General features: G+C 37.7%; 1 protein-coding gene and 1 long non-coding RNA gene across 3 annotated transcripts in view; one reads left to right on the top strand and one right to left on the bottom strand.

Moving 5' to 3' along the window:
• The window catches only part of CPE (carboxypeptidase E), a 106607-nt gene that overhangs the window by 69104 nt on the left and 20162 nt on the right, over nucleotides 1-17341 (top strand). The window contains exons 2-3 of the mRNA XM_070608287.1: nucleotides 7934-8130; nucleotides 9767-9934. Coding sequence (XP_070464388.1) covers nucleotides 7934-8130; nucleotides 9767-9934 — 365 coding nt within the window. The remainder of the gene's footprint in view (nucleotides 1-7933; nucleotides 8131-9766; nucleotides 9935-17341) is intronic.
• Nucleotides 199-7556, bottom strand: LOC139081690 (uncharacterized). 2 transcript variants are annotated; one of them, XR_011536904.1, is made up of 3 exons: nucleotides 7402-7556; nucleotides 3919-4014; nucleotides 199-352 (listed from the first exon to the last, which is right to left on the bottom strand). It is a non-coding gene; the product is annotated as an uncharacterized lncRNA (long non-coding RNA). The 2 variants fall into 2 exon arrangements; XR_011536903.1 differs by lacking the exon at nucleotides 199-352 and adding an exon at nucleotides 3355-3686.

Below are 17341 nucleotides of genomic sequence, written 5' to 3'. Positions count from 1 at the left end.
TATTTAACAGGTTAAAGTAAAATTTTTGAATTGATTTTTTTAGAGCAAAGGGTGATATAATCCTGTGAGTCAGTAACTGTTAGGATAATCAACTCAGTCAAAAAAAAATTCCCTAGTCCTATCTTTTCTTCCCCCTAAATTGAAGGGATAATGGTGTAATGCTTTGGAAAACAGCTCTATCTCAATACAAGAAAAAACTGAAACAAACCTCTTTTAATTCTTCCTGCATAACATTAAACATAAAGAAAGGCAGTAGGGTAGAGGCCAGTCTGATGATATTTCTTATAATGTGTTTGAAATTCTTCGGATTTCTTAGACGTTAGATTCCCCTTCTGGAGAACCTGTGAAGAAACTGTAAGGTATATATCTCAAATAAATGCTCTCCATATGCAGTGGTGTGCTGGAGTAGGCTTGCAGGGGCTTATAAGACTTATTTTTAATTTTCAAGAATTTTGTGAGCCAACTGACCTCACATTTGTAGCTTCAAATTGGCCACAGTGGGACTATTTACACCATGGAAATTGGCAATTGCTATGCATCAGAGCTGATTGCTAAACATTTACCAGCACACATAGGTATTTATAAAAAGTTTCTAGCATACTTGTGTGAAAAAAACTATTTAAATAAAAAAAAATTGAAGGTATTTGTTAATATTGGAACTCTGACATTGTTTTATAGACTTATAAGGCTGGAAATATTTTCTGTTCTTTTCTTTACCTCTATTTCTTCAATTAGGATGTTAGTAGGAACATTCTGGATGTTATATGTAAGAGAACTTTAAAATTATATGTAATGGCTAATACATAATTAATATTTTCAAAAATAATTCTATAATGCATCTGTAGGGGAGGATAAATAATTTTCCCTTAACCCTTCTAGGTTCTTACCTGAGACTTTTCTCCTCTCATAATAAAAAACAGATTAACAGGAAAAAAACAAACAGAAGTTTAATAATATGTATACCTCCTATATACATGGGAGAGAACCAGGAAACTGAGTAACTCCCCAAAATGGCCCAAGCTACCACCTTAAATACCACCTCCAGCTAAAGACAAAAGGAAGATGTCAAGGGGGTGATGGGGGCTGGGGTGTAGGGGGAACCAGTTATGGGAGCTTACCAGGAAAAGCACAGTAAACAAGGGTAAGGTTGTTATACAGATTTAAATCCATGCCTTCTCCATTGATAGAGTTTCTAGAGATTTAGTCATCCTCCTCTTGCTGCTACAGAGGGGGAGACACCCTTACAAATGGAGATTTCCCTTACAAATGTAAATATCTCTTACAAAAGTGTAATTTCAATTCTCGATTTTTCAGGGCTTTTCCTATGTCTGCGCTTCCTTAAAAATAACCAGCTCAAAATAATCCTTATGCCAAAGAGGCATATTTTTGGTGGTATATTCTGCTCCTCTTCACATCTCTGCAGAATAATTCTGGAATGTTTTCTGTTTTAACTGCCCATTAAAAATCAGATGAGGACTTGCCCATGGCATAGTGGTTAAGTTGGGCATGCTCCGCTTCAGTGGCCCAGGTTCACAGGTTTGGATCCTGGGCGTGGACCTACACCACTTGTCATCCATGCTGTGGCATTAACCCACATAGAAAATAGAGGAAGACTGACACTGATGTTAGCTCGGGGCTAATCTTCCTCAAGCAAAAAAAGACGAAGTTGACAACAGATGTTAGCTCAGGGTGAATCTTCCTCAGAAAAAAAAAATCAGATGAAGTAAGATTTCAGTTTCAAGATTTCATGTTAATTTATTTATTTTAAAAATGACTGAAAGAATCAGCAAGGGGCAATAATATAATCTTCTATACTCTGTAATTTCTTTTGCAATCTTTTTTATTCTTTTACCTTTCCTTGGTTTCTTTTCCTCCTTTACTTCTTTGTTTTCTCCTCATCTCTTTTGTAGAAGAGGAATCTATATTTATAACCATACCCACCCTCTTCCATTGTTTATTGGCCCCTGGAGATTTACATTTCTTTTAGGAATATGCTCAGCATTTTACGCTGCTAAGATGTGCTGAAACATGAGCCAATTAATGACGTTCTTACTGACAAGTTCTAGGAAACTTGTAGAGTTCAGTTTCTGCAAGAATGATTTCCAGGCTATAATATTTTAGAATGTCAAACAAGTGGAAACAATTAGTAACACTAATGTCTTAACCCCAGGTTTACCACTGAGGGAGGCAGATCATTGATTAAAAGGCCCATCTGTTCCATAGATGTTTCCAGTTTGCTTGCATAGCTGTTCAGTGATTGTGCTGCTTGCATAGCTAGTTATTCTATTACTCAAAATCATTGGTTATGGACACATTTTACCATGGCATCTTTGAGAAATCAGGTTTTATTTGTGGATACTATAGTTATTTGGCAATGTGTTTAGTATATTACATGTTCTTGGAACATGTATTTTGAAATTGTCACAAACTCTAAGAATTGTATAATCAATGAGTTAAATATATAGCTTTCAAATGAGTTAGTGTACTTGTAATTTGGCAATCGTGTGATGTCGGAGGAAGAATAGATTCATCTCAGAGTCTTTTGTCTCTATTTATAAGATGAAAGATGGAAGAGTTCTGTTATTATAATCAAGTTCTTCCTTAAAATACCCTTAATCTGCTTATTCATTCTAAATAATGATGATACACCTCTTATGTAGAATCTCGCCATTTACAATCACTTTCACATTTGTCATCTCATTTTGCGTTAGGTATTTTCCCCTGCTGTTTTCTTTCCATATGGAGATCATGGAATAATTGCCTCTAAGATTTGAAAGGAGCCTTACAAATTATCTGATCAATTACTGTATCCAGTGGTCATCCTGTCAGCTATTTCCAACAGGAGAAAATGTTAGAGAGGCAGCTAGGCTGACCATTGGGTCAAATAAGGCAGTGAAAGTAAATTTGCTTTTTGTGGGATAGGCAGAAAATATTATTTTTTACTTTTGCGCTCTTTTTTGATGATTTTTTTCAGGCTCAGCCTACTGGGCCTGTGGACTTCTGCTTTAGGGGCTCTCCGGTGACTTTAAACCGTTAATTCCCACCCTTTGGGAGTGTCGCTAGTCTGCTGTCAGCTTCAAACTTCACCCGAGTGCCGAGCCTAAAGGGCGTGGGTTTCTGGAGTGCAAAATATTCATGTTTTATTTTTGAAGGAATAGAAATTTCTTTAAGTTTCCTTCTCTCTTTCTGCTCCCCTCCCTCCCTCTTCCTCCCTTCCTCCTTCCTTCCTTCCTTCCTTCCACCTTTCCTCCCTTCCTTCCTATCTCTTTCTCTTTAAACTGATTTAGTTATTTCAAATCACATTAATACACCTTGGGGCTAAATTAAGAGTTACAAGTATGAAACTTAAAATCATTTGTCTGCTCCAGTTTGGAATTTATTTAATTATTTCTGACTTCAGTAAAACTTTGGATCTTATTTTAAAAAAACTTATTATCTATTTTTATCTTGTTCTGATGAGAATACAAACCCATTCAGATACATTAATTGTTCTGTAATACAGATGAAAAAGATGGAAACTCGGCCCCGCCAGGCTGGATTTGGTTTGAGAGGTGATTATCTTTTAACGATGGCTTGATTGATGATTGTGTGCCATGTGACGTAACTGGAAAACTGATAGATAGACGTAATTGTGGAAAAATTGATGCAACAGGGAAACTGTACTTCCTGAGCCCATGCAATGCAACCTGTGCAAATATGATGATTCTTCAGTTAAGATTGGGAACTCTGGGTAAGCACGGTGTAAAAAGGAAAACGAATTAGATAGTGAGTGAGGAAGACAAGATGAATGTAAAAACAACCATCCCCAGGTGTATTGAGAATAGTTCTAGCTGCCTTTTCTTTCCGTTGCTAGGAGAGGGATGAGCTAATGCAGGGGTACATGTGCGTTACCAACTGTATCCGCAAGCAGTGACGCACCTGTTAAGCCTGGCATTGGTGCTGTGTAGACACTGTAAACAGGAATGCATACGTCATCCGTTCAACAGCCAATTGTAAACTCCGTCTTTAAATCCACTGAAAAGAAAATTAAGTGATGATGAAAAGCTGTCACTCCTTCATTATGTAAATTGAAGGAAATTGACAGAGAAAGGCTTATTCAAAGTCCAAAGTCTTCAATTTTATCTCTATTTCTGGATCAAAGACAGTGAAGGCAAAGTCTCTTCAGAACCCTTTGTTTAGCCTTTACAACAAAAATAGCCTTAGAGACTTGCTTGCCTAGAGAGATTCTGTGGTTTTCTCGTGACCATGGAGATTAATCTTCTTCCTGGGAAATCAGCTGTTCACAACACTGCTGCCTTCATTCCCAAAGAAGACTTTCTATTCCTGCCTGGGAATGTCGGATACAGCAACAAGTGTTGAGGCGCCTAAATATTCCCCACGGGGTATGGGCTCCTGAACACTGCCTCGAGTCCCTTTCAGCTATTCATTTATTCCCTTCACTCTTCCAGAAAGGTTTTCAGGCGGCTACGGCTGCACCTGCATCTCAAGGGCATGTTCTCCTGTCAGTCATGCTGTTAGGAGGAGGGGATTTAAAAGCAAGGCCATTCATTTATTCATTTACTCATGAACTTATTTAATTGATATTTATTGCGCTCTCTCGGTGTTTCAGACTCTCTGCTGGGCATGGGTGACACACCAGTGAGCTAACATGGATCCCATCCCATTACTAATAGACCATCCAATCTGGGGGTGGGGGATGCAACAAATAATCACACTGATTAATATATATTTTCAAATTCCTTATAAATATGAGGAAACCATAGTTATCCAGGATCGGATGGACGTGAGGGCGGAATGTGTGTCTGAGAACTAGAGAGCGTCATAGACAAGAGCCCTGTGGCTGAAGGAAGTGTGGCTGAAAGACGAGGAGGGAAGGATGGTGCCTTAGGAGGCTCAAGAGATGGATCAGCCCAGACCACCTTGGAGTTAAAGAATTTTGATCTTTATGGTGAAAGCAAATGGGAAATTAGTTAGCTGAAGAGTTTTTAGGTAGAGGAGACCCATTGAGGACTGTGTTTTGAAAAGATAACTGGCTTTGGGAGGGAAAATGGCTGGAGAGGGGCCAGAAAGGTGGTGGGAATATTCCAGTCGTGTATGTATCCAACATTCCTTCATCCTTGCCTCACCCTGAACGCTGTTCATGTGCATGCCTGTGTCCTCCGCCAGACCTTACATTCCATGAGTTTAGGAACGCTGTTTTATTTGCTTTAGGGTCCCCTGTAGTGTCTGATACTGGGATTTGCGTATATACGTCTAACAAATGCTATATTTAAACTGTGGCTCTTCTCCATCTCAGAAGACATGTCAGTAGGCTTAAGACAGTCCTTCTGTATTCTGGTGATAGCATTATCTAGTGATCTAATTTATTCCTGGAGACAAGCAAGATAAAAATATACTTGCCTTTTCTTTTGCTAAGTCATACGTGCCTTGCATTTTATTTCCATGCATTAATATCTTCTATAAAATGACCTTTATAGTCCTATCTTCATGTCAAGACTAAAGCATTGCTATTGTCCTTGTTATTACTGTCTCATCACAAATAGAATAAATATGCTGAGGGAGATTTGTTGCTGAGAGAAATTTCCTACAGAGCTGAAGAAGTGAAACCATATTGGAAATTTTCAGACTCTGAAAATCAGGAGTTGCAAATATAAATAAGTAAAGCATTGAAAGGGAGTTGTGCTGCCTGTGGCAGAACTGGGAACGCATGCCGTGTCCCAAAGCATTCAAATTCAAATACAAAATGTCCCATGACAGCCAAACAAAACATCAGGGGGCCAAGTGACTATGTTTGCTATTTCTCTTTTAAATAATTAAAGAATTTTTTTTTTTTTAATCCGGAGAAGTAATAGAAAATTGCAGTGTACTCATCTCCTCTTATGGGTTGTGGACCAAGTTTTGAGGGACTGAAGCTTCAAAGCTGTGCCGGGGTAAGGGAGCAGGACCAGAATGCCTTCATCAGTGCATTCTTCCCAAATAACTTTGCAAAGCAGGCTTCTAATATTCCTCTGGCTACTTGGTCTTTATTTTCTGTTGTAATGGACCGCTACAGTTTCTCTGTGTCTCAGTCACATTAATACATCCAGTAAGGGGAAGACATAAAGCTCATGAGCTTGATAGAAAGGAAGAAGGTTGTTATGACTTTTGAAATCAGAAGCAAAGAAAACATCGCTTCTCGTATACCTTCTGGGCAAGTCCCTCGGGGGTAGTTTTATTAAAGACTTTCCTTTAAAATAAAAATGAGGGGAATATAAATAGCACTGATCCAGCTCCCACCTGCTCCTTAGATTAAGATTAGCTTAAACTCAGGCTGAGAGGTCACACAAGGGCATGGTTTTCTGTGGTTAGCAGTCGCTTAAATCACACACTCACGAATCTCATGCAAAGAATATTTAGATAACATATTTCCAGCAGAAAAATAATTCCAACTTCTTTTCTTTTCTCAGGGGTGAGCAGTCCTAGTGATTCTGTAAATGAGAGAATCCTTTCCACTGTCAAAATTGGGCCGGTGGGATGAATGAAGCAGAAAGGAGCAGAACACCAGGATTAATTAAGATCATTTTGCTGCCGTGCTCTGCAATTTTGTTACTCCTCCTAAAATGCACCGGAGAGCACCAGAAATGGGAAGCAGTGACTTATGTTTGAATTCTGAGCCCTTCAGCAAAATGTATCCTCTTTGGGCTGCCTGTGTACAATAAGGATAATAAAAATATCCTTCTTCCACATTTTAGTGGGCTGTTGTAAACAGAAAATTAGATTCCATGTGGTAAAGCACCTCACAATGACAAGATAATGTGATGTAATAGTAATAATATTATAATAACTATAGCAAACACATACCGCTTATTTGCCAGACACTGTTCTAAGCATTTACACTCATTGTTTCACTTAGTTCTTATAACAACCTTATGAGGTGGAATCTGTTAGCTCGTTTATAGATGGGGAGACAGAGCCGCAGAGGACTGAAGTAACTTGTTCAAGGCCAGCCAGTGAGAGGTGGTGCTGGGATTTCAACCCAGCAGTCTGGCTCCAGAAGATAATGCTTTAATCACTATAGTTAAAAAAAGAAAGAAAGAAAAGCACAAACTTTTAACTAAATGGGAAGACCAGCTTTTGAATCCTGGCTTCATGGGCTGTGTCACTGTGTGGTTAGGCCTCTTAAGCTGTCTGATCTTCAGTTTGTGCATCTTAAAATAGAGATAGGATAGTAATAGCTACTTCCGGATGTTTCATGAAAACTAAATAAGAAAACATGCAACGTTCAGCTTTTAATCAATAGGAGGCACGCCTTGCATTAGTATTATCAGTTATTGGGGTGGGGTGGTATGTTTGTCTGCTTGGGCTGCCATAAGAAAACACCACAGACTGGGGGTCTTAAACAATGGAAATTTATTTTCTCACAGTTCTGGAAGCTGGAAGTCCAAGATCAACGTCCCAGCAGGGTTGGTTTCTGATGAAGCCTCTCTTCCTGACTTGCAAGTGGTTGCCGTCTTACTGTGTCCTCACATGGCCTTTTCTCCATGCACAGGGAGAGAGAGATCACTGGTGTCTCTTCCTATTCTAAGGACCACAGTTCTGTTGGATCAGGGCCCCACCTTTATGACCTCATTTAACCTTAATTACCTCCTTAAAGGTCATATCTCCAGATACAGTCACATTGGAGGTTTGGGCTTCAAAATGAATTTTTCAGGGACACAGTTCAGTCCATAACAAGTAGGTAGCTGGAGGGGAGAGAATTAGAAGGATAGAAGGGGTGTTTGGAATATTTTGATATTTAAGGTAGATTTCTTAGACATCAATTCTGGAAGGAAGAGAAGTTGTCAGCTATGGGTAATAAATGATCAGATAAACAATATATTCACTACTGTATGTCATTTGCCTTCTATTTGACACCCTAGAAAACGTCTCCATACTCTCTGTTTTTGGCTTTTAGGTGAGCCTGAATTTAAATACATTGGGAATATGCATGGTAATGAGGCTGTTGGACGGGAACTGCTCATTTTCCTGGCCCAGTACCTGTGCAATGAGTACCAAAAGGGGAATGAGACAATCGTCAAGCTGATCCACAACACCCGGATCCACATAATGCCTTCCCTCAACCCCGATGGCTTTGAGAAGGCAGCGTCTCAGGTGAGTGTGAGCCAGCGTAGAGCAGGGCACGCTTTCTTCATTTTGTATGTTTGTACATACACGCCTATCTACAAGCAATGCTCACGTGAAGCTTACACATGGTGCAGGGGAGGGTATAGGTGATATGTTATTCAACTTGCTTGTAAGAAAAATGTTCCGAAGGTGAGGGATGATGAGTGAACATTCCTTCAGCAGAGATTACAAATGAGAAATTTTGTTAATAAGTGAATATTTAATTAATGCTTTGTTTTTGTTGTTACATAAATCATATTTATTTATCCATGTTTGTGACTAGGTAAATTTCCTTCTAAAAAACCTTCAAGTATGAAAAAGATCTACTGCCATGTATTGAAGGGTAATGCCATTGCTGCATCTGAATGAGGCGATGTCATAGCGCCCTCTACTGAGTCAAGGAAGAAAAAATTTTGACCAGATCAATTTGATGTTTAGTGCTTGTCTCTGTATGATGAGCAAAATTTTCAATAACCCCTCCTACTTCTAAACTAAAATTAATGTAATACATTTTAACAGTTAGAGAAGCTGGAAAGTAACGTTATTTTAAGAGAAGACATATGGTATGTATTCTCTTTTTCTTTGGACAGGAGTGGAGGACGTTATATTTGTTGTTTTCTACAGTTTGAAATAATTTTCTCATTTTATGGTAATATATTAAAGTATATATTTACCCTTAAGAAGTCGATTTGTACCTTAAAAAGAAAATATTCAATTACCTGATAGTTTGATGTTGTAAGAAACCCAGACAGTGAATTTCTGTAAATAAGTGTAACATAGATATAACTTCTAAAGTTATGAGGGAAAAATTCTAGTAACATAAAGCATTAAATTATTTAATATTTTACAGTAATTTTTAGAACTGTGAGAGAAAATGGGCAAAAAGATTGTCATTGCTATTTTCTGTCTTACGTGTTTTTATTCTTCACCGTCTAATGTATCTGAGCCGACATGGCCTCAAGAATATGGGAACTGTCTCTATATCATAGATTTGATATAACTTAATAGTAAAACAAGAAATCCTGCATTATGGCATATAATTGAATATCTTGGAAATTCATTAAATTTACAGGTTATACCATTATTGAAATGAAAGGTTTAAAATTGAACAGAAATTCCTCAACTTACAGACCTCTAGAACTTTGCTTCATGAAGACTTTGAGGGAGGTATATTATTAATATATAAATAATTAATGTTAAACTCATGTTAAGCTTCTGATCTTATTGAGTATTCTTTTGAATATTTCCAAAATTAGATTGCTGTGATGTACAGAGGCAATGAATATTTTATTTAAATCTAAGTATGGAGTGGCATGCTTTGAAACACGTCATCTATTACTAGCTAATACATATTGAGTTCTTTTGCAATTTGATAAATATCTTTTAAATGTTATTATGATTAACATTTAAAATAATATTCATTGAAAATTACCCATGCCAAATACTTAAACTTAATTCCTTTGTGTTTGTAACCATAAAATAGTGAACGTGCCTTTATGGTAAGATGTTATTGAAATAAATAATTATTCTTAATACATTATTTTTAAAATCATTAATGGAGACCTTAAATAGATAGCAACAATAATAATAAATAACTGATGATTTTTCTCTTTGATTTTTTTAGCCCGGTGAGCTCAAGGACTGGTTTGTGGGTCGGAGCAATGCCCAGGGAATAGATCTGAACCGAAACTTTCCTGACCTGGATAGGATAGTTTATGCTAATGAGAAAGAAGGAGGGCCAAATAACCATCTGTTGAAAAATCTGAAGAAAATTGTGGATCAAAACACAAAGGTAGAGAACATGGATGGTTTTCTTGGGTTCTGTCCTCTAACCTAAGGAAATATGTTTATCATAATGAAGGACATAGGAGTAATGTCAAAGCTTGTAGGGGATAGTTAACTATAGCTGTGAAAGTCACAGCTGGAAAGGCTGGAGGCTTGAAATTAGTCCTGTCCCTAAAATTGAGCAGGGGCATTAGGAGTGGGAGGTCGGGGTGTGGACACGAGGAAGGAACCCGGTTGTGGGTGTCTTAGAAAGTCTTCATGGCCCTTTCAGAGGCCCTTTATCAGCATATGTGATCAGGTCCTCCTACAGCATCTCACAGTTGATCCTTTTCTTCTTTTCTGGAACTTTCTCCTCTTTGTTTTGCACAACTCTGTTTTCTCCTACCTTTCTACTGCCTTTCCTATCTCTACTCGGTTTCTTTCCCTGCTTCTTCTACCTTGGCTCAGATGCTGGCCTTCAGGGTCCCATCTGCTACCATTCTCTCTTTCCCTAGGTTTCCATCCTTTCCCATACCTTCAATGTCCCCTGTTCTACAAAGTCTCCCAGATCCCTGTCTCTAACTCTAGATCTCGCATGGAGTTCTGTTACTCTATTTTACTTGCTCGCTCAGCCCCTTTATCTAGTGACACCCAGGACCTCAAGCTCAGCGTGATAAAAACGAAATATTTTCCCTAAGACAACACTAGTCTCTCACTTACCTGATCATCAAAGCCTTGTTTTTTTCCATCTCTGTCACCACTCACCAGCAATCAGTTACCAAATCTTGGTGATTTGGCCTCTTTACCACCTGTTCAGTTTTTCTCTCCTCCGCAGACTCACTCCATGCTTTAGTTCACGCCCCCATCATCTCCTGCTCTGGTGAGCACAGTAGCCCCCTATTCTTGTTTTGGCTTCAGCCTCTCCCAATTCCATTCAATCTTCCTGAATTCCTCCAGAGTGATCTTCATACACAAATTATTGCTCTGTTGCTTAAAAAATCTTGCTAGCTCTCCCCTGCCCAGAGGATGAAGTAAAACTCAATATGGCAGAATTGTGTGATGGTTTCGCCTGGAGACTCTGGAGGCAGCCACCTTGGTTCAAATCCTGGGTCCATACTTGCTGTGTGATTTTTGGGAAGTTATTTAACCGCTAGGTGCTTCCACTTCATCCAAATATGGAGATGATAATAGTATCTACCTCATAGACAGTTGTAATGATTGAATGAGTTAGCACACGTAAAGTACTTGAGATCGGGGCCTAGAACTATTATTACCATGTCAGTGTAATTTCTCAATACTCTCTGCTATGTATCTTAGGGTTTTTCTTTATATAGACTTCTAGTGTGGTGGTTATAGTTACATAGAGCTTCATATATGTTATATTATAATTTTTTGTTTATATAGCTGTTTTTCCCTTTGATTCTAGATTTCAATCCCTTGATTACAGGAATTATAATTCATATTTGGGTCTGACACATAGTAGGCTGAAAGCCTATTATGAACGAATGCAATCCAGCCTGGCAGGCAAATCACAAGATCTGAAAATCAACAGCTGGAGTTCCAGACAAGCATTCCTCATGTGGTTGGGATGCTGGGAAGAGGATCCAGGAGATAGAGAGTCCCAAGTTTTTGGTCTAAAGTTCTTAAAACTACCCTGCCTCTATTCAGGATTCATTCCAGAAACCTGGGCTGAGCCTACAAGTGGGGACTGGTCTGAGAAGCGCTGCCAGGGGCTGAGGATTCTGGCAGAACCTGATAAGCGAGTGACTTAAACATCCCTGCTTCTGAGTCACAGAGACATTTGCAATTTCTCAACCCCTAAACCATCTTTCTTGGGAGAAGAGAGAGCTGGAAAGGCAGAGGCTTGGGGTAACCAGAGGTGAAAAGAGGACAGTCAAATCTTGGGTGATAAGCTATGAGGAAATGTCAGCTATGACAGAAATGAAAAACCGTTCCGGAAGCCCACTGTTGATATTAGCCCACAAACTTTCCCCATTGCTTACATTAACCTGCCTAGGCTGTTCTGAGAAATGAGAAAAATAATTCGTGTAACCCTTCATAGAAGAATCGTGAAAGAAACTCATGTTGACAGAATATTTGATTGGCAGCCTTTATGCAAGTGACATTATTTTCAGCCAGGAATATCTTTATCTTTCTCAGCTCAACCTGTATAATATTTGCAGAGTCTCTATATTAGATGTTTTTACATTTCTAGCTTAAGCCATACTTAAAAGATGCAGGTTCATGGTACTTTTAAAAAAATTGGAACTTTTATTAAAATTATCTCAATGCCAATACTTTTTCTGGATAAAGGTAAATTAAAGAGACACACAAAAATTAAAGTTTAGTCTCTTTTCTGGAAGAGAAGCAGGATTTTTTTGCATTACAATAAATCTTCAGTGAGCCCCTTTAATAATCATGGGGCGTTATTACCCAGGTCTGGCTCATGTCCTTTTTTCGTCTTTGTCGTTAAGACTGAGTCAACGTGTAGACCCAGCCTGGTATGAGACATACAGGAGGCATTTCATTAATGTTATTACACATCCCCACTTCGTACTTATCTATATCCCTCATAGAGGTTTTTATTTTATTTATTTATTTGTTTATGTTGAGATATAATTGACACACAACATTATGTTAGTTTCAGGTGTACAACATAATGATTTGATATTTGTGTATATTGCAAAATGATCACCACAAAAGTCTGATTAACATCCATCACCATACATATTAATGAATTTTTTTTCTGGTGATGAGAACTTTTAAGATCTACTCTCTTAGCAACTTTCAAATACACAATACAGTCTTATTAACTATAGTCACTATGCTGTAAATTACATCCCCAGGACATGTTTATTTTATAACTGGAAGTTTGTACCCTTTGGCCCCCTTCACTCATCCCCCACCCCCCAAGTCTGGCAACCACCAATCTGTTCTCTGTATCCTTATGGTGGTTTTTAAATTTTGAGGTTTATGTTTTGTATGCCAGGAATCAGGTTAAAAATGCAGATTCCCATGGATGCTGATTGAGGGGGTCTGGGGTGTGTGGACTGCCGTGGAGGACGGGGGTGGGGGGTGGGGGTGGAAAGGAACCAACATTTTTACTGAGTCCTCTCCATGCTCTCCTTGCCCTTCAGAATCTCTCTGAATCAGAGCTCTCTCTCACTCTCCTAGAGTTCTTCCTGCAAAGACATTTCTCATCTGCTCTTGAGCTCTTCAGCTGGGTCACTTCCACTGTTCTCTGGGCTCATTCCATGAGCCTTGGCCTGGATTGCTTGAAAATAGAGTGAATTAAAATAAATCAAATGATTTTATTAATTTTATACTTGTCTTTAATGGCTATAGTTGTGAAGAAAATGGAATAAATATAACTTTAATATATTTTAAGAGCCAAAGCCATCTGATTATGGAGCATAACATTTGAGCTGTGTTTACCATCTTTAAATGGAAGCTTTAAGGATAGGTCATAATTGACTCCAGATCCTATTAAGGGTCCCATCTCAGGGGTGTTCCAGAGGCTTCTCTATGGATTTCTTAAATATATAATTACAGTATCTAAGGAGTCTCTGCATTTAGTCAGCCTGAAAGACTCTATTAATAGTCAGAGAGAAACTGAGTTTAATTTATCAAATTGTGGAATTTACTTGCTTGCTTTTTAACATACTGGTAACATGTATATTAGCAGTAGTGTTGGCCAAACCTAATAGCCACAAACGACTTGGTGTATTCAGGACTGTATCTCTAAATTTGTTTCAAAAGACAGTTTCTTTAAAAAGATTTTTGTTACAAAATTAATATTTTATTACAACAAAAAGATAAAGCAAATATGGATAGGAAGAAAAATAACCTATTACCTTATATTCTTAAATGACCACCAATCACTTTTTGGTGTGTATCCTTCAAAATTACTTTTTATGCACGTATCAACATATAAATATGTGGAAGGATGCCATGCACACTGTTTTGAACCCTTTCAGGTAAATAAATACAACAGTAGAGTCTTCCCAGGATGGCTTTGCCTCCTGAGCTTCTATTCAAACCAGCCCTTCGCCCCAGAGGGTATTGTGCTTGCTTCCTCCAAGGGTACTCTCTTCCTTTCTTATTTTTACTACTCCTGTCTCCCTTCTCCTATCCAAATCCTACCTTATTTTTTTCCCTGACACATAGTGAAGTTCCACCTCTTCCTGAGGTCCTCAATGATTCTCCAAACAAGAAATTGCTGTCTCTTCTGGACTCATTGAAATATTTGTCAGCACCAGCCATTGGATTTGAGTAACTAGAAGGAATGAGAGGGATGTACAAGGAAGAGGACTGATAACATATTCAGCAGTAAAAGAAAAACTTTTGAACAGAATATTATAGAAGATTGTGTGTTAAAATCATATCATACAATATTAATGCCATTTAGAGCAATTAGGCCTAATAAGATACATTCATTATACAAAAAACATATGCATTATAGATTCTTTTGATTAAATATCCTATATTAGTTATTTTTTATGTTGATTTCAATAAAAATTTGAGCTTAATTGAAAATTAATTTGAACTCTAGAAACAAATTTAGGGTTGTATAAAAATTTCATTTGTAAAAGGGAGTGATTCAGATTGTTGTGGAAGGAATGGATTACTCAATAAACGGAATGGAGACAAGTCCATCTCACAATTATCAGCATTGATCAAAATAAAACCTTGATGTATTATGATTTAATATAAAAAGTATGAACCTAGTAAAAGAAAACTTTGGTAAATATATCATTTTTGGGGGGGGGGGTAGAACTTTCTAAATCGAAACCAGCACATAGTGGCCACTTAGTAGTTATTGAATGAATGAATGAAATATAAAAAGCAAAGGAAGAGACCATGGAGAAAAGATCAGTAGATTTGACAACATAAACATCTTAAAGGTCTGTATTTCAATTTTTATTATTAAATTTGAAAAGCAAATGACAAACTTGGAAAATATTTATGCTGTGTAGTAGGTAGAGGGTTAATTTTTTTTTTTTAAAAGATTTTATTTTTTTCCTTTTTCTCCCCAAAGCCCCCCAGTACATAGTTGTGTATTCTTCGTTGTGGGTCCTTTCAGTTGTGGCATGTGGGACGCTGCCTCAGCGTGGTTTGATGAGCAGTGCCATGTCCACGCCCAGGATTCAAACCAACGAAACACCGGGCCGCCTGCAGCGGAGCGCGCGAACTTAACTGCTCGGCCATGGGGCCAGCCCTGAGGGTTAACGTTTTTACTAAATAAACAACTCTTGCAAATTAATAAGAAAAGCTACACATTTCAATAGAAAAATCAGTTAAACCATGTATAAATGTCACTGAAGAATAAATATAAATGGTCACTAACCATATAAAAACTGTTCTAGTTTTACTAGTTAGTTGAAGAATGCACGTTAAAAAAAATTCTATTTGTCATGTGTCAGTGACAAACTTAAAAAAATACATATGCCGTGTTGGTAAGAGTGATTAAAAATGGTAGGTTTAATATACTGTTTCTGGATATATTGCTGTATCTTACAAGGAGGCAGTTAGGAATACATTCTATAAAATTTAAAAATGTGCTTAGCTTTTGGTCAAGTCGTTCCATTTCTCGGGGAATTTTCCTAAGGGAAGTACAGATCTACACGAAGAATAACTACATGGGTGTTCACAGTATCTTTTTTTTTTAAAATAAACAACAACATTTGGAAATTTTTCCTCCCAGCTTTATTGAAGTATAATTGACAAACAAAAATTGTCTAGATTAGAGGTGTACAATATGATGATTTGGGTTACCACACTCAAGCTAATTAACATGTCCGTCAGCTCACATAGTTACCTTTCTGCTCTTTTGTGGTGAGAGCACTGTGAGCCTCTCTCTCAGCAAATTTCAAGTACACAATAGAGTATTATTAAGTCACCAGGCTGCACATTAGATTCCCCAGGGCTTATTCATCTTATCGCTAAATGTTTGCACCTTTTGACCACATCTCCCCGTCTCCCCTGCGCCCCTCCCATCAATTGGATGTTGCTAGTGCTAGTGCAATGGCTCTGGAGCCTGGCCGGTTGGGCTTGAGTCCAGGCTCTGTCACTCTCAACTGAATGACCCCATGCTGTTCCCTAACTTCTCCGTGTCTCAGTCTACTCATCTGTAAAATGGGGGTCCTGTGGTCCCTGTCTTACAGGGAGGATGTGAGAATCCAATGCGTCACACAGAAAATGTTTAATAAGTATGAGCTATTATTTTGTTCATGTTTAAGAATGATATATCCATACATTGGATGTTACTCAGCTGTTAAAATCATAATTTAGAAGGGTATTCAATGACGTGAAAAAGTGTTTATCTGTTTTCAAGCGAAAAAAGGCAACATACAAAATGGTATATAAATGTTCACCTTTAAAAAATTATATAAGTGCATTGAAAAAAGACTGATAAAGAGTTATGAAACTGATAGTAGTGGGCATCTTTAGGTTGTAAAATTTTGGGTAATTTTAATTTTCTTCTTTGTGTTTGTCTGCTCTACATTTTCTACAGTGAACATTTTTTTTTTTGTAGTGAGAATAAGATAGACCAAACAAATAATAATAAAAACAACACCCCATTCTAAATTATAGTTTTCCACAATAATGAGTAACTCACATGAAAAATAGAATAGTTTTGATACATTAAAGCTGATAAACTAAAAATAGCGTGGGCTTTATGGTTTCATAGACTGGATTTGAATCCTTAGCTCTATGAATCTGGATGTGTTATTAATGCACCCAAACTTCAGGTTCCTCCTTGTGAAATGGGGATGAATATCTCTGCTTATCCAGTGGGGACATTGTGAAGGTTGATTAAATAGTGCATGTGAGAGCTATTCATAAACTCAACAGAGATACACAAATACATAATCTTATTATGACCATCAAACCCTACTGATGCTGTTAGACTTTATGTGCCAAAGAAGAGTACAGATTACATCTCCAGTAAAAGCTTTTTTTTTTTTTTTAATCAAAGAGGTACTTGGGACTTTGACAGTCTTCCTAGTTGCTGTTAAAAACTCTTCACATAAAAATATCAAGCTTTTGATTCCAGATGAATTCTTTGGTATAAATTTTTTCTCCTTTTGTTTTGCTTCGAGGGGCTGTGAATCATTCAGAAGACAACATGAATTCCTGAAACTTTTGCTTTTTGTTTTAAAATTTAAGGCGATCATCCCAAAGTAAACTGATATTTTACAGTGAGCTCTGAAAGAGACCCAATCTAATATATATATATATATTTTAAGATTTTTATTTTTTTCCTTTTTCTCCCCAAAGCCCCCCAGTACATAGTTATATATTCTTAATTGTGGGTCCTTCTAGTTGTGGCATGTGGGACGCTGCCTCAGCGTGGCTTGATGAGCGGTACCATGTCCGGGTCCAGGATTTGAACCAACGAAACACTGGGCCACCTGTAGCGGAGCGCACGAAC

Source organism: Equus przewalskii, chromosome 2, assembly GCF_037783145.1.
Source record: "Equus przewalskii isolate Varuska chromosome 2, EquPr2, whole genome shotgun sequence".
Lineage (NCBI taxonomy): Eukaryota > Metazoa > Chordata > Mammalia > Perissodactyla > Equidae > Equus > Equus przewalskii.
This window is presented reverse-complemented; position numbering and strand designations above follow the sequence as displayed.